This window comes from Dichotomopilus funicola (genome assembly GCF_033296635.1).
Source record: "Dichotomopilus funicola strain CBS 141.50 unplaced genomic scaffold C8A04scaffold_86, whole genome shotgun sequence".
Taxonomy (NCBI): domain Eukaryota; kingdom Fungi; phylum Ascomycota; class Sordariomycetes; order Sordariales; family Chaetomiaceae; genus Dichotomopilus; species Dichotomopilus funicola.
This window is the reverse complement of record NW_026944107.1, coordinates 2,978-19,545: the sequence shown is the minus strand read 5'-3', so window position 1 is coordinate 19,545 and position 16,568 is coordinate 2,978. Positions and strand designations below refer to the sequence as shown.

The 16,568-nt window shown below is 53.0% G+C and overlaps 6 protein-coding genes across 6 annotated transcripts; 4 read left to right on the top strand and 2 right to left on the bottom strand.

Annotated features, from left to right (window-relative positions):
- Positions 1–1,103: 1,103 nt before the first annotated feature.
- C8A04DRAFT_32335 (tannase and feruloyl esterase) lies at positions 1,104–2,795 on the top strand (the record flags this gene model as incomplete). The annotated part of the gene is made up of 1 exon (XM_062782063.1): positions 1,104–2,795. One exon carries the CDS (start codon positions 1,104–1,106, stop codon positions 2,793–2,795), a length of 1,692 nt encoding a protein of 563 aa, XP_062633499.1.
- Positions 2,796–3,515: 720 nt separating this feature from the next.
- On the top strand, positions 3,516–3,761 carry C8A04DRAFT_32334 (uncharacterized protein; the record flags this gene model as incomplete). The annotated part of the gene is made up of 1 exon (XM_062782062.1): positions 3,516–3,761. The coding sequence occupies one exon, from the start codon at positions 3,516–3,518 to the stop codon at positions 3,759–3,761; it is 246 nt and encodes an 81-aa protein (XP_062633498.1).
- A 785-nt stretch (positions 3,762–4,546) lies between these two features.
- C8A04DRAFT_15220 (uncharacterized protein) lies at positions 4,547–5,131 on the top strand (the record flags this gene model as incomplete). The annotated part of the gene is made up of 1 exon (XM_062778400.1): positions 4,547–5,131. The coding sequence occupies one exon, from the start codon at positions 4,547–4,549 to the stop codon at positions 5,129–5,131; it is 585 nt and encodes a 194-aa protein (XP_062633497.1).
- Positions 5,132–5,700: 569 nt separating this feature from the next.
- C8A04DRAFT_40140 (ribonuclease H-like domain-containing protein) lies at positions 5,701–7,020 on the bottom strand (the record flags this gene model as incomplete). The annotated part of the gene is made up of 4 exons (XM_062784842.1): positions 5,701–5,922; positions 6,036–6,518; positions 6,581–6,780; positions 6,852–7,020. The coding sequence occupies 4 exons, from the start codon at positions 7,018–7,020 to the stop codon at positions 5,701–5,703; spliced, it is 1,074 nt and encodes a 357-aa protein (XP_062633496.1).
- Positions 7,021–8,614: 1,594 nt separating this feature from the next.
- C8A04DRAFT_40139 (uncharacterized protein) lies at positions 8,615–9,925 on the top strand (the record flags this gene model as incomplete). Its single annotated transcript, XM_062784841.1, has 3 exons — positions 8,615–8,999; positions 9,056–9,381; positions 9,452–9,925. 3 exons carry the CDS (start codon positions 8,615–8,617, stop codon positions 9,923–9,925), a joined length of 1,185 nt encoding a protein of 394 aa, XP_062633495.1.
- A 292-nt stretch (positions 9,926–10,217) lies between these two features.
- C8A04DRAFT_40138 (uncharacterized protein) lies at positions 10,218–11,976 on the bottom strand (the record flags this gene model as incomplete). The annotated part of the gene is made up of 4 exons (XM_062784840.1): positions 10,218–10,365; positions 10,447–10,525; positions 10,583–11,760; positions 11,813–11,976. 4 exons carry the CDS (start codon positions 11,974–11,976, stop codon positions 10,218–10,220), a joined length of 1,569 nt encoding a protein of 522 aa, XP_062633494.1.
- Between the last annotated feature and the right edge of the window lie 4,592 nt (positions 11,977–16,568).

The following is a 16,568-nucleotide window of genomic DNA, read 5'->3' as shown; positions in this document are numbered from 1 at the left end:
CGTTACCAGCACTGCGATCGCCGCTTCTTATCATTTTTGGTCCCACATCTTGATATTTCTTAGGAGAGGTTTAATTGCGCGGGACCAGAAGAAGATCGAGGCGTTCCTCGTGCGTGCTGATGAAGGCAAAGCGGACGAAAGCAACAGGGGAGATCTGGACCTTAAAAACTGGTCGGTTAGCTACATCCCCGGGTAACGACACGCACCTCTTCGACTACCTCCTCTCGCCGTGGTGGGGAAACACCCCAGACTTTGAAATCTGCCCTAGGAAGGACATGACCACCGTTCCTTTTCTGTTCTCAAGTCTATTTAAGCCAGGATAATGGATACCCAGATAGGGGTTTGCCTTCCCTTTGGAGCATGGGGACCTAAACATCATGAATTTACTTTTCGTAGTTACGGGCGCGAATGCACGTCATCGGCAATCGGATGTAGCGCCTTGGTGTAATTAGCGCAAGAGCAAGAAGCGTGATTGATTCCTTGACTTTGCAAAGTTAGGCATGTTTACTTCGTTCCGGTAACTACGAATCAGTGTGTCCCATGTCAATTCACACAACGTGGCTGTAATTAAGTGCTGACAACGTGGACGTGAAGTGGTCTTACTCAGCCGCAAGCAGTTTGGAATCTTTGAACTCTGCTTAGGGTTAGCACTTTTCTTAACGACAACGGTCTGGGTGCTCTTCGCTAAAGAAGTGACGACGGCGGTCCATTATTGGCTTGAACTGCAACCCTGATGACGATCAATTGGGGTGGCTTTGGTGTCTGCCTACGGGGCTCAAATTGAATTGAGGGATGTGTTCGGTGTAGTATTACGGGAGCCTTTCAGTTTGGCTTGTGATTGCTAGCCTCGAGATTAGAAGTGACTGCCTTGCTGGGAGTGTCTCGTAAACAAATTGGCGAGTCGCTATCTCCGGGCATCACAACGGAACTCGCAAGCGGGACTCGGCCCCAATAACACGAGGAATCATAACAACCGTAAGGTAAAGGAGACCGTGAAATGTGCATATAAAAGACGCTACTCGACCGGTCTTCCCTCTCACACTGAACCCGGTACTCACCAACCTTTCCTTTTACCTCTCTATCTTCTCGAGCACATCAACAATATGTTCTCCCTCTTCGGCCTCCTCGGCCTCACGGCCATCACAACCGCAACACCCACCGCCCAGTCTCACTCTCCCTCTCACGACTGCACCAGCCTCCCACACCCCCACCTTCCGGGTGCTGAGATCCTTTCGGTCACCGGCACCGAACTCATCAACTTCACCGTCCCAGCCGTCCCACCCCTCCTCAACGAAAACATCACCGACATCAACGTCTGCGCCGTAACCGTCACGTTAACCCACATCGACACCACCCATACTGATACTCAACCCAACGACACAGTCACCATCCAAATCTGGCTCCCCCTCAAGTCCCACTCCCAATGGAGCAGCCGCTTCATCGGCGTAGGCGGCAGCGCCTGGGCAGCCGGCATCCCCCCGCTCACCATCGCACCCTACGCCGCGCACCGCGGTTTCGCCGCAGCCGCCACCGACGCCGGCTTAACCCCCGGACCGGACGGCGATATCCTCGACCCCAGTCCCTGGGCTTTAAACAGTGAGGGTAGTATCAACGAGGTGTTGCTGGAGAATTTCGCCAGTCGGTCGGTGCATGACTTGGCTGTGGTTGGAAAGGCGGTTACAGAGGCGTATTATGGTCGGCCTGCGGAATATGCGTACTGGGAGGGTTGTTCAACAGGGGGTAGACAGGGCCTGGTAACGGCGCAGAGGTATCCGGGTGACTTTGATGGGATTGTAGCGGGTGCGCCGGCGGGGTATTGGACGTGGTATGTGATGGCGGAGTTGTGGCCGCAGGTGGTTATGAATGAGGAGGGGTATTACCCGAATAAGTGTGAGTGGGATGCGGTGAGGGGGGATGTGGTGGAGGTTTGTGATGGGTTGGATGGGGTGGTGGATGGGGTGGTGGGGGATTTGGGGGCGTGTGAAAAGGTGTATCGGCCGGAGAGGACGTTGCCGGGGAAGAGGGTGGTTTGTGAGGAGGATGGGACGGAGGTGGTGTTGTCGGAGAGGTTGGCTCGGATGGCGGAGAGCATCTGGAAGGGGCCGAAGACGGAGTCGGGTTCGCCGTTGTGGTATGGTCTTACGCTTGGTGCACCGCTCGATTCGCTCGCTGGCACGGTGGCTGTGAATGAGTCGTCCACCGACCGCATCGGCGCACCGTTCCCCGTGGCCCGGGATTGGACTCGGTTCTGGGTCACGCAAAACCCGTCGTTTGACTTTTCTACTCTTGACAGCGCCGGTCTGCGGGATCTGTTTGCGCAGTCGGTCGCCAAGTTCGAAGCTGTCATTGACTCATCCGAGCCGGACCTCTCCCGCTTTCATCAAGCTGGTGGGAAATTGCTCGTCTGGCATGGTGAAGCGGATCACATAATCTTCCCGCAGGACTCGATCCGATATCACCAGGAGGTGCAGAAGGCGGCTGGCAGTAAGAAGTCGGTGGATGAGTTCTTCCGACTGTTTGTTGCGCCTGGAGTTGACCATTGCGCGCTGGGGTCGATTGACGGTGCCGGACCGACAGATGCGTTGGCAGCGGTCATCGACTGGGTTGAGAAGGACAAAGCTCCTAGGGAGTTACCTGCGGCCACGCTGGCGACGGCGAAGAATCAGTTCACGAGGAAGCTGTGTGCCTACCCGTTGGTGGCTAGGTATGATGGCAAGGGAGATCCGGCCAAGGCTGAGAGCTACAATTGTGTTGCGCAGTCGACTTGTGCTCAGGTGGAGTGGGCGGCCGAGTAAGGGTGAGGGGTACCTTGGTGAACTTCCTTTCTATCATGTATTATTATTCCGCTGTGTATTACAAGGGCCATATGGCTTAGACTGCTGAAGATCAGGTCCAAATTTGGGAACACAGTGTGACCGTTCTCCAAAGGCGATGAGCAAACCCAGCTCCTGCCCCCCCTCCCTCCCTATATAACCGAGCTCTCCTCTGCTCCTTTTACCAGCTCCTCCCAATTCGCCAAACAGCGGTGTTTGGCGCAGCGGTATTGGGAGGAGCACCACGCCACTGCCGTCGTAAATTGAAGTGGCCCCGGGTTCGATTCCCGGGGCCAGCGGAGCAAAACTTCTTTCGAGGTTTTCGTACCTGCCAACGTTTATCCCTCCGGATGGGGATAAGCCTTGGCTGGGAGCTTTTTAGTTTCTTCATATTTGGAAGTATTTTTCCTGCCTTCTTTCTTGCTTGGATCAATTTTCCGTTTCCTAACGTCGGATTTTGGGAGACGTCTTTTTACAAAGTTAAAGCTAGGCACAGTGTTTAACATATATATTTTCCACAAAACCAGAGAGGAATCCTTCACCAGGTACTAAGTCAGGGGGTCACCCACCCGACCGGTCCGGGAGCCGACCGCATAATAAGATCACATTTGCATAAGCCCCTGAGTCACAAATACTATAAAAAGACCAGCCAAACCTTCGTAAAAACGCTTCAAATTGCAGTAGTAGATCCGACCGCCCAAAATGCCTTATTCGGACCAAGATTTGCATGATGCGCTGGCCAAAGTGCGCGAAAAAGGCGCCTCTGTGCGAGCCGCCGCCCTCGAGTTCTCCATCCCTTATACCACCTTACGAAGCCGCCTACACGGGATCCAGCTGCGCCGCGAGGCTCACAAATCTAGTCAATTGCTCTTGCGTATACAGGAAGAAGCCCTCGCAAGATGGGTCTTGATCCAGGAGGGCCTAGGAGCCGCGCCTACTCACGCCTAGATCAAGGTCTTCGCGATGTGCGTTCTCCAGGAGCAACAACAGACTGAACGCCTACCTCCTATCGGCCACCGTTGGATTAGGAGGTTCCTACAGCGTAATCCAGTTCTTCGAACGAAAAAGGTACGTATAATGGATGCCAAACGCATCAATGGAGCGGCTAAGCCTATTATCGAGGACTGGTTTCAATGCCTGGAAACCCCTAACGTTCACGATATTCTACTGTAAAACAGGTAGAATTTTGACGAATTCGGCCTAATGGAAGGCCAAGGCCTGAACGGCCTAGTTGTAGGATCCTCCGAAACCACGTTAATCCAGCGGAGGATCCCTGGATTGCGATCCTGGACTTCGTTTATCGAGGGCATCTCCGTAACAGGCCAATATCTCCTACCAACCGTTATTTTCAAGGGCCAACACGTTCAACAACAATTGTTCCCTCTCGAGAAGGATCAAATGGAGGATTGGGAGTTTACTTCCTCTAAAACGGGTAGATTAATAACGCGGTTACATTGAAATGGTTAGAAAAGGTCTTTATTCCTAGGACCCTACTATAAGATCTCTCTTAACGGCGGTTACTAGTTATGGATGGCTATAACAGTTATAAAACCATAGATTTTATGAACCTCTGTTTCATTAACAACATCCAATGCGTGTGGTTACCGCCACATACCTCCCATGTGCTTCAACCGCTCGATTTAGCGGTATTCTCGCCGCTTAAGCGCGCCTACCGGAGCCTCTTCAACGAGAATGCCACCCTAACCGACAACTCGATCGCGAACAAACAGAAGATGTTACTATGCCTAATAAAGGCTCGCAAGACGGCGTTGACCGTAAATAATATCACATCTGGGTGGCGTGGGACTGGATTATGGCCGATCAATATCCAGAAGCCCCTGAGGAGCCCTCTCCTACTCGAGAACTCAAATAAATCGACGAATACTAGCAATCCGACGATAGATAACCCTGATTCAGGGCCCTCCAAGACTACCCAACGATCAAACGAGGCACCTAATACGGTAGTTTCAACACCACATTCGCACAAGGAGATTAGGAGGCTCTGGGATCTACTACACCAACACGGTCTCGGTACTACGGTCTCGCGCCTGGTATTTCGCAAGGTAGAAAAGGCCCTCGGTACAGCCCAAGTTAACGAGGTCGCCTCGCAACAGGCCGCGGAGGCCTATAAGGCCCAGGTCGAGGCGTCGAAACCGTCACGAAGAAGGCGTGTTGTTCCAGACCCAAACGACCTATTTGTGAAGATTCAACAAGTCCACCGCGCGCAAATCGCGGTAGGCCGGATCGAGGATAATACCGTTGAAGAGAGCGACGGTCAGGCTCCAGAACGAACCAGAGATACCATAGTTTGCGGGTAGTTAAGTGGTTAATATATGGTGTTGTAATGATGGTGTTGTCCGTGCAATGTGATCTTATTATGCGGTCGGCTCCCGGACCGGTCGGGTGGGTGACCCCCTGACTTATAGGCCGTTGGTGCCTTGGCTGAACATACTTTGGAAGGTGGTATTCCCAGCTGATAGGAGGTGGAAAAAGGAGGATAGCGGATTGTATGCTCATATGAGGAAGATACTTGAGGAAGCCAGCAAGAATCCGAAGGTAGTGGCGGAGGCATAGCGTTGCGGATTCACGATGTCGTTGCCATAATGCTTCTGGTGAATCATAGCGAGCGTCACTCTCGTCCTGTGACGTCGCGGCAACCCGCAGGGCCGACTTCCTCCACCCCGGCTACTCCGGAAGAGCAGTGCTTCTCTCGCTGCCCGCACTCGACGACGGCGGCATCGACTTCGACACGGCGCTGGTGCCCTGCAGCCTCGTTGCCGGCAACCGGTGGAGCAATGGGTCTTTCTCATTGAGAACGCGACCAAAAAAATTGAGCGGCATGACTTTACATTTACTACCCCTGGGACCCCGCACTCCGTCAGAACCCTCATTGCGCAAGGCTGGCAATGTGGGCGTGGATCAGGTCTCTGGCTGCGAGAGCGTCCTCGAGGCTGTCGTGGCCCTTGTTGCCCATCTGAATCGCCCGTCCTAGCCGTCTCATGGCAAGCGCCTTCAGCGACATGCCATCGGGGTGATGTTTGCTACGTTTCTGATGGTTGACCGGCCCTCCTTCTTTGGGTTTGTCTTCTTCCTTGGGCTGGCCCCCTTCCTCAAGTTGGCCCCCTCCTCGGGTTGGCCCCCCTCCTCGGACTTGGCCCGCTCTTTCTCCCCTTTTTCTTGCTACTCCTTCAGCCTGGCCTCTTTCCGCGTGGCTGCCTCAACCATGTAAGAATCGACGATGCGATGGTGAATCCACCGGAGAGACGACAGATCGTTCTGGGCGCTGTGCCCTACGACGATGGTCGAGGAACCCACATATCGAAAGACTCTTGCACGAGCAGCATTCCGGCCCATGATGCACTGGCGTTGCCGGCGCGACTTTTCCATCTCGCGTCGGGTGATGCCCGACCATCTCGTGTTGAAGTGCTGCATCTCAACATCTGGATAGACGAGGCTGTCGATAAGTGTCTCGCCGGAGAAGTAGTCGATCAGCGTCAGACGGATAAGCTCGCTGTCGCCGTCGAAAGCGGTCCCCATCTCGCAGTCGATGGCAACGGCAAGGCGATGGCTGGAGCGCGTTGCCAGAGTGGTATGATGGAACTGCCAGCGCTGCTGGATTGTTCGGTCCTGCTCTTCGGGCGGGTCATGGTCCTCCTTGCTCGTGCAAGGCGCCTCTGCAAGATGCTTGCCGCAGCATGTCCAAGCCTAGAAAAGCGCAATATAAGTTTCGCATGCTGGTGGTTATTCTGCACCAGCGGCTGGCTGACCTTCAATTGCACCCTTCCCGGATGAAAGTGGCAGCGCATGACCGAGTTCCGTCGCGCATTATTATCGTCGTTGGGGTGGGTTGCGTTCCCCGACGCGGAAGCGCTGCTGTCCTCGCTTCTAGGTGGCAGAGCGTTGGCAAGCTGAGGCTGTTGTTGCCGGGCGCGGTTCTGGCGATCTCGCATGCGGCGGACCTTGCCGACTGCATCGCGTGTCAGGACTCAGCAGAACCACCAGCATTGGACCGGCGGACCAGAATTGCGAGAGACTCACTTCGGACACCGCACGTGGCGCATCGTTTCTTCTGCTCGAGTTCGTCCTGGGTGAGCTTTGTGACGACGTAACCGGCCTCCTTCAGTTCCTCGGTCGGATGGACCAGGCTGCCCAACTGCTGGAGAGTGCCTGAATCCAGCATGATTGCGGCGATGCCGGCATTCAGCATCGAGACCTCGTCTGGAGCTATGGCGTCGTTGTTGGCAGGGGATATGTTCTTTGGACGAAGGAGAATGCCAATGTGAGGGACCTTGTTGAGAGATCCGCGAAGTCCTGAAGAAAACTGACAGGATGTAGTGAGGCCTACAACCCCACCTCACTCGATAGCCTGCCTTGCCTGAGATTGGTAGCGGACCCCGATCACCCAACGCGGAGTGATCACCCTGCAGGAAACTTGGACGATGTCAATTGGAGTAGCATCGGAAACGTAAGGCGAGAAGTGCAGATATTCGCTAGCGGATTGCATCGCGAAGCTCAGCCTACAACGACGTGCACATGCATGATACGTTACATCTCAAACGAATGGGGGTCAGCATCAGTGCGGCCTTAAAAGCCGCTTTGAGGGGAGTGCCCGTCTAGGCAAGGGCCGCCCTAGCTTTTTCCTTAGATAGTTTCTCGGATATTAACGTGTTTGGGAGCCATGCCTACCTTGCTGTGCGTTGTAGCACCATGTACCTCGCTTATCGCGCTGAATTCCATGCATATTATACCCCGAAAGCAAGTTTTTAGCGTATAAACAACTCGAATGCTCTGAAAATCACCCAATCCAAGCCTTATTACTCAAGGCTCCTTTGGGCAATCCGCGTGGGGTTTACGTCGACTGTGAGGATCAGATGCCATGTAATATTACGTTTAATTTTGTGTTCCTGCAAAGCATATCCTCGGACCGGATTTAATTTCTCGGAGTCTTCGACTCAAGATCTCTTTCTAGCTTCGTCAGTAACGACGCAGATGTCATGCGGCTGTCCTCGTTAGAAAATGTAGGAGCGACGCCGTTGACCATGCCACGGACAAAAAGCTTGACGAAAGAACGAGACTGTAGGATACGAGGGACTGAATTAGCCACAAGGTTCATCATGAAAATAAGAAAGAAGGACAAAACCCAAGATGAAGGACTAAAATGGAAGAAACCTAGGGCACCTACCTACCTTACTTTGAAGCGGAAACCTCTTTCGGGGTTTTCGTACCTGCCAACGTGTATCCCTCCGGATAGGGATAAGCCTTGGCTGGGAGCTTTTTGTTCTCTCTTCTCTTGTTGGATGTCTTTTCAGCGCTTGGTTTTTAGCGGGATCAGTTTTAAGTTTCTTGAAGTGTAATTTTGTCGCCTTCTGCTTAATTACCCCTAAATTTCGTAACCCTGACCCGTAATTATAGTTTTGGAACGGATGCGGCTTCCCAGAGGCTTCAATTGAACATCTGTTTCTCGCTACCTGAACCTCGGTCCCGGGTGACGGCTCCTGTGTCACGTTGACAATGATGTGAACAAAGTCATTGACAAGGAAATGAATAGGGTCATTGACGAATGGTCGACATGGTAAGGAACTGGGAAAGGAATTAACGATGCATATATAAATAGAACCTAAGTGACGATGACATGGACAAGGAGAGAATCTACTTTGTACAGAGGGGAAAACCGGGGCCATATTTTCTGTGGTCACGTGCGACCGTGTTGACAAGCCCCGCGACTCGCTAATTAACTTACAGGCTTTCTCTCCCCAACATCCACGCACTAACACCAATGACACCACACCTCGATCAACGCGATGGTACCACCGTCGCCATCCTCGCCCCATCATAGCCACCAGTCCTCGTTAGAGGGCATCATTGATCTCAAAACCGAGGAACCTTTGAGTTCAGACACGCGCGATCGTGCCAAACAGAGGTTTTACCAAATCGTGGACCACTTCGAGGGGTCCCCTGGAGATGGCGCTGACGACACCGCCGGCTCCGAGTACAGTCGCTCGCGGCTTCTCCGCCTCACACATGACCATGCACTTTCTCCCCTCTCGCAGGATAATTTCCTTCGGGCTTTCTTTAGCTCGCTTGAATTATCCATGGACGGCGATGGCGAACCCGTAACAGATGAGCCGGTCCGGGTCAAATTTTTCGGCTTTGCAGATTACCTCTTCAACAACTTCTTCCTGCCTCGTAAGTTATTCTTTATCTCGCCTTATTATTGATACCCATTTACCGACCGCCATTAGTCAAAGCCTCTGCTACAAAGACCCCCCAGCCCACACCGGCATTCCACTCTGCCATTCAGCGGATACAGGGCGGCGCGGGGGGGTTTGTCGGTACACCAGAGAGGATTTCAGCGCTACGTGGAGCCTGCCTTTTTCGTGATCGATATAGGTGTATTGTAACGCGAACATTCGACCGTACCGAGGCACGGAAGCGTATGAAGCGCGACCGCCTTGATGCTCGAGACGAAAATGGTAACTTGCTTAGCGAGGAGCAGGCGTTTCAAGCCTTAGAGGTCGCACATATCCTACCGCACTCTTTAACAAGTCTCGGACGCGGCGATGAATTGGTAACTACCAAGCTCCAGCAATATATCTATAAATACCCCCGTCCGTTTTCTAACACCGCCTCCTTTCTAGAATCCCTCCAAACAAGCGGCCTTGGCCATCTTGAATATGTTCGACCATGGTGTAGGGCCCTTGATCGATGGCGTCGATATTGACCGGCCATACAACGCCCTGACTCTCACCAGAGATATCCATGGCTTGTTTGGCGAGTTTTCCATCTATTTTGAGCCGGTGCCCGATGCGGCGCCCCATACCTATCGAATCCAGTCGTTCGACCCGTCTGCTATTCTCGGGGGCCTCGATCTTCCCATCACCCGGACGCTTTTCTTGACCGACGATCGTACAATCGATCCACCCTCGGCACGGCTCTTAGCCATCCACAGTGCCATTGCACGTATCCTCCACCTCTCAGCAGCCGGCTCTTACATCGACAGCATCCTCTGGGACATGGAAGCGGCCGGGGAAGCGGGCGCGGAGGCGGATGGATCGACGGACTTGGGGCGTCTAGTTCACCTCCGCCTATGGTTAGATGGTATCGGTGCCTAGGCATGTTGAAATGGTCGACTTTATTTGTATCTGGTGTAATTGATAATACCCAATGTAATTAGTTAATATTTAGCTTCTCTCGGTATTGAGAGCGTTACCTCTACATCTCATGTCCCCTTATGGTTTGCTTGCTCTGTGAGGGGGTTCTTCTTTTACATGAGAACACTCCGCGGCCCATTTTCCCTCGATCAAACCTAACGCATCCAAGATGGGATCCCACGTGTCCACGCTTCACTCCAGTGATGAATTATCCTGCTTTACCATGATTACAATTATTAAACGATCCACACAGTTAACACTCCAACAACCGCCCTCCGAATCCTAACGCTCTCTTCACCACCTCCCTCTGACACCTTATCTCCTCCGCTTCATCCTCGTTTCCCGCAGCCCTCAACCGCCCCTCCACCAACTCGGCCGTCTGCAACCAAAACAAGTCTTTCCTTTTGTTCCCTCTTGGTTCCTCTGCCCCTTGTTGGTTTTTGGGTTCATCGGCGTCCAACTCCAGACTCTCCCATCTCAACCGCCTCGCCTTGACCTCATCTCCACCATACTCGGCAATACTCGCCATGAAATTCCGCGCGCTAAACACCAGGTACCGATCTACATACCCACTACAGTCTGCTGTTTCCCGTTCCTCCTCCCCATCCCGATCATCACCATGCTTCTTCTCTCTAGCACCCTCCAAAATCTTCCCCACAACCCCCCTCAACATCACCTCCGCCTCTCTCCCCCTCTCCCCCGTAAACAATGGCAAATACATCCGTCCCAACAACCCCTCCAACTCTAGTACCCGTGCCGTAGTAGCCACCCTACCGTGGCATGCCACAGAAGAGTGTAGAGAGACGGCGAAATCGCGTAGAATGGTCCGAGCCATGGGGTGAGAGCGGTCAATTAGGGTTATGTAGCCGCGTTTTAGGTGGATTGTGAGGTCGTCTTGGGGACCGCGGATGCTGGTTGTGTGGTTGATCCAGAGGTCCCAGGATTTGTGGAGGTAGGTTTGTAGGTAAGTTTGGTGGTCGGAGTGGTTGGAAGGGTTGGTGCTGGTGTTGGTTTCAGTGGAACTGGAGGTGGATATGGGGGGCCGGGGTGGGTTTGGTTTGGTGGCTGGGTTCGGAGAGGAGGAAGGGGAAGGGGAAAGACAGGCGAGACGGTGCAGAGAGGCGGCGATGTGGGTAAGGGGATGACCAGGCCCGAGTTTGATGGAGGTGTATTGGTGCAGGTACCGGGCAAAGATCCCCAGGACATCGGTCCAGCCGGTAGTCAGGGCCAGTTGCGTCACGGCGAGACAGCAGTCCCACAAGCTCTCAAGGTCCAAGAAGTTCTCTACAGCGTTCTCAATCGCTAAGAAGGCTAGTCGGAGCATGTCACCGCCTTGTTGGGCTTGTCCCGCGAGGAAACATTGCTGCGCTGTCCAAACCTGATGGAGGATCGAGTGAGGAGGTGAGGTGGTTAACGGGGTAATGAGCTGGCCGCCAGAGTTGTTGTGGCCACCGGCGCTGGGGTCCTTGGTCGGCCGCCATGGGGTCTCGCGCTCTGCCCAGCAGGATATCAGCGTGGCGTAGGCGTTGAGGGTTGTTTCGAGTTGGCGCTCCAGGTCGGTGAAATACTGCAAGGAGTACCGGACGGCATGCTGGGGAGATGGGACAAGGTGATGTTGTGTTGCTGCTGCTGCTCGTTGTAGGGCATGTTTTTTCGGTGGGAATTTTCGTGTGGAGAGCAGACTCTTCCGTTTGGATACCCTCGATTTCGTGATCGTGTTGACAGGGCCCGGCTTCCCAGACTTGTTGTACTTGGTCCATTTCCATTTGGAAAACTGACCCTTGTACATTCTGGCCCTAACCAGTGTCAGATAAATGTTGATTTTCTGGAACAGGGTAAAATACTCACGTGGCTTTGAACTTGTGCTTGGTCACCATGATCTCCATCACCTCATTGAGGATCATGTTTTGATCCATGTACAGCTCGCGGATGATCTGCTTCTTGGCCTCCCAATCACCCGGACTTGTCGGCACAATCGGGCGCTCTGGCGGTGTTTTGGACGTGAACTCCATACTCTGCCCGTTAACCATCATATTCCGGGTTTGTAGTTTCTCGGTCTTTGAGAATGAAATACGAGAGGCGGCGATTCCGTTGTTGTTGAGGAGGCCAGAGTCTCGATACATGGACAAGGGTTGGAATGGTGAGTGAGGACTCTCAGGTATATACCCACGGGTCTGTCCCGGGAGGAAGCTGGGATGATGGCCCATCAGACTCGGGCCGTTGAGCAGCCCAGCGAGGAGCGACATGGCGGCGCGCTGGCCTGAAGAAGAGTTTATCGATTAATTCGTGGTGTCGGCGGTGTCGAGGACTCGAAATCCTGGAATGCTGGAGCTTTTAAGACTCGGGGTGCTAATCATTATAACATTAAACTGTTAAGCTCAGTCGCCATGTCTGGATAAACAGCATGTATGACGGCTGGTTGTGTTACGAAGGGCGAAACGCACAACGCTTCCCACACACCTCCCCTAGTTTATCTGCAGCCATCCTATTCTATACACGATGTCTACCGTTAGACTACTGTGTAATTAGTTCACAGGAGCTCCATCCAGCAACTCGGAGTTAACATGGTCACTGGAACCCCCGTGATTGGTACGCTGTGGTTAGCCGGCCCAGGACGCGTGTTATCCTTCGTGTAAGGTGTTTTGAGACTCTCCGAAACATGCAAATTTTCCACTGTTGTCGTGTCAGATCTTGCAGACTGCCGTTGAAGCAACTGGGGAACTCCAAGCTGACCAGTTTTTCCCAAGTATGCGGAGCAACAGCCCAGTTACATGCGACTCCTAAGCGTGATCTGGTTCTGCGTTCTAGACTCGTCCCTGAGCCCCTTCCCACTCCCATAACCCTATCCCCAAAGCACGGTAGCCCAATTCCGGAGGAAGGGACTCGGCCACTCACTTTATTCCTTTTTGACGCGCAACGGGAAACACAATGCAAAACACAACGATCCAGAGATGCCGTGTAACCGGGACCTCGGGAAAGAAAACCGTGGGGCAAATATAGGTTTGTGGTCCCTTACCTTTGATACCGATCAAATTATCGCGGATAGTTCGGCCGAGAGTCGCTGTCGTGTACCGACCCGCTTGGACTAGAGCCGCAGTCTGCCGTTCGTCAAATTTCTTGTGGAGTGAAGCTCGGCCGCAACCGGGGTCGGGAAAACTGTATTCGCAACGTGCCAGAGGAGCCACTCCCCTGAGTTGTAAAACAACGACGGAACTTATCAGTTGGATCCAACCTTAACTCCGAAGTCGAAAAGTGTGATGATTGCGAATCAGATTCCAAAAAAGATCAATCCCTTGTTCTTTTCGAGTTTTATATTCTTTTCAAATGATGCTCTTCATAGGAGAGACTGGAAGAGGCTTGCTATCCTAACGGTAATCAGCTTGCTCTCCCTCCGACACAGAACATGCAATTATGAATGAACTCAGAGTATGAAGTGCCAGGAATGCAGGATGTCTTTGGCAAAGCGTTGTAGTAATAAGACTCCCATATCATCAAACAGATATCACCCGGAGATTTGGGCTTTGATGGATCCGGTTGGTTGCACCTTCTGCCTCGACAAAGTCCAACCGTTTCGCTGAAGATAAACCTAACCTTAACTTGGATCAACTAAGATGAATCACATAATGAGGTATCCACACAGCTAGACATTGGTGGCTTCCATAACAATCAACAAACGCAGTTTCCAGCTCTTCAAGCAACGTATGGACATGCATCTTTCTTCCGGTCTTCTTTCTCGAAAAGGGAGGCGCCTTCGGCTTCTCTGGAGGCTTGGCCGGGCTCGGATATCACAGTTTTGAGTCGGAAGGTGCGTCAGATATCCGCAATTTGAATTGCAGACGCAGTCACGACACGCCCTTCATTCCCTCCTGTTATCGGGCTTGAATCCACTGCGACAACCACGCTTTCCTTCACCGACGACATCTAGATCACCGAGGCGATCTTTCTAATTGTCTCGATTGCCAAAAGTACCTTCCTTTCCAACCCCGAACGATGTTAGGAAATAATGCCCCGTCTGACTTAGACAAGAAGATTGTCAAGCGCGGCTTTTGCATCCTCCCTGAACGTGTCACGCTGTCTGTCGCTGCCCTCTGTTTCTGCCCACTCTCCATCTCCTCGACAGATGAGAGCACCCCTCTCCTTCCACCAGTAGACCTCTGTGTCGTGGACTTTCCATATGGAATTGGCTGCGTCGCTCATCCTCTGTTGAGACACAGCTTCATCAGATGGGTATTTAAGCTGTGTCTTGCCCCCGTGTCCCATCCATCTCTCAATCTTCTGACTCCCATCTCTCCCCTCTCCATCCATGGTGCACACATCTCATTTGGCCGTTGCCTGGCGTTCGATCAGCGAACCTCACCATCACTTGGCTTTCGATTCCAATCTGGCCCCCGCCGCGCCCTCACCGCCTCGTCGCACCAGCACCAAGTACCAACACGCCGCTCCCCCAGATGCCACATGCAGCCTCAGAGGCCATCGACGCCGGCAGCTTGGCCGGAAACGAAGAGCCGTTTCATCACAGGCTGTGCATTTAAGGTGGGACGGACCCCGATGATATTATTAGAGACACTACATCTGAGCCCCCGGGCAATGATGAAAGACAAGTATAATTAGGGGATATCCCACAATTTCAGCCGCAAGGCTGACACCCTTCGTTCGCCCACTAGGTCCGGACTCCCGTTTATGGCCTCGGTGGTCATCGACACCAGCAGCTTGGCCGGATACGAAGAGCCAATTCATCATTGGCGATTTGGGTGTTGCCACTCTCTCAGCGACCTCACGAAACAAACTCCCCCATGACTGACGGTGTTCGCCCTGTTGATCATTCGGCCGTCACTTGCCCTTCGGTGTCGCAGGTAGCGCAGCGGGTCGCCCTCACTTTAAGGACACGCTCCACGGTACGTCACCCATCCCCCACCGTCGGCCAAACGAGCTTATGTTTCAAGCCACTTCCCGGTAGGCTCACGGGACAGACCAGCGGTAGCAAAACAGGATTGTTTCGTGACGGGAGACCTCCCTGGTGTTTCGGATTCGCCAAGCTGACACCTCGCACCCGCACAGTTGCAGCACGGAGTGACCGGGTTGCACGGAGCGTGTCTGCGGTTTAGTTTGATGGTGACGGACAAAGGAACCTGATGGTGGAATGGTGGAAACCTGTTTGTACTTTTAGCTACGGGATGAGGAAAAAGGAGGCGATAGTCTGTAGGTATGCCGAAGCCAGTAAATGTGACCTAATTACCACCGAGATGCCTGAAAAGGTCTGCGAACAGTGACGAAATGATGACATATCTGTGGTGCTTCTCGTCGCCAACGTAACTGCCATCGCGTAGCGCCTGGCAAACGGTCGGGTATCGTCCGTCATCGGGAATTGGGCCAAAACGGTCGTCGTGTTGCGGCGGCGCCTTGATGGTCGGTTTATTTACTTGAGTATCGGAGCGAAGGGGTGGGAGGAACTGGTTTGATGCGGAACCCAAAATGCGGGCGTCAATCTCGAGGGAGGATCCAGAGAGCTCGGTCTGCTACATATTGTATGTAGAATGGCAGTGGTGAATGTGACACGGTCTAATTATTTTCTGTAGACGGCATTGAGGTGCAGAAAAGTAAGAGGAATCTTGCGGATCCACCAAAACTCGGACAGCTGACCAGCTTCTTATACTCCCAAGGTGTAGCGAATTACGTCAAAACATCATCTTTCTCGACACCTTGACAGCGGCTCCCGTGTACGGTGGCCGTGTGACAAAACGAGACGCACTATTATATAAGCACCCGTTCCTGGAACAATGTCATCAGGGGAGAATTACGTTGCGAATTATCGACCTACCCTTACGAACCCTGGTCCTCTAAAGGCTATCATAATTACTGTATCGGAACCCAAACGCCGGCCCAACATCTGCATTCCGAGCCCATCCATCCATCCATACCAGGCGGTGGTCGCGCGACGGCTGCGAGAGGTAGATTATTCTGGCCGAGTATGGTTAATTACGTACTTGGTGTATCTATGTAACTGCACGCATGAAACATCTCAACCGGTCTGGTCTCGGCCGGAAAATCGCCACACCAAACTCCCATGATGCAAGAACTGACGCCCTCGACTGCGACAGGCCGTCCTAACCTCCTGGAGTCTGCCACATGGATAAGATCGAGTAGGGTAGATTTTTTCGGACGTTTGTTCCCTTGCATATGTGGTGCGTGCTACCCAAGCGAGATCCATGCTGGGCCATCCTTCTTGCACTGTGTAAGATAATCGAGTTGGACAGTGCGCCCGGGAGATGTTACCCTGGCATCTCCAATGGGTGTTGGTAAACATCAATTGCCCAATTCACAGGACTAGTTTTGAGGCTAATTGATCAGGAGGTCATGGCAATGAAAGAAATGTAGCCCGCCGACGCTTTCTTTCCCCAGTCTCGCTACTCCGCTGAGTTCATCTAGCTGCCGTCTTCCAATAACTTACATCCCCAAAGTGGCGTCGACGATTATACACCACCTGAACCTCCTAGTTGGGCCGCCGTAGCGAGCCCTGGGCCCTAACTTCCTGAAGGATGCCGGGCGTTCTATATCGAGGGCAGCTCGTATGCCGTAATATACAAGCCGAGCGAGAAAAAAGTCA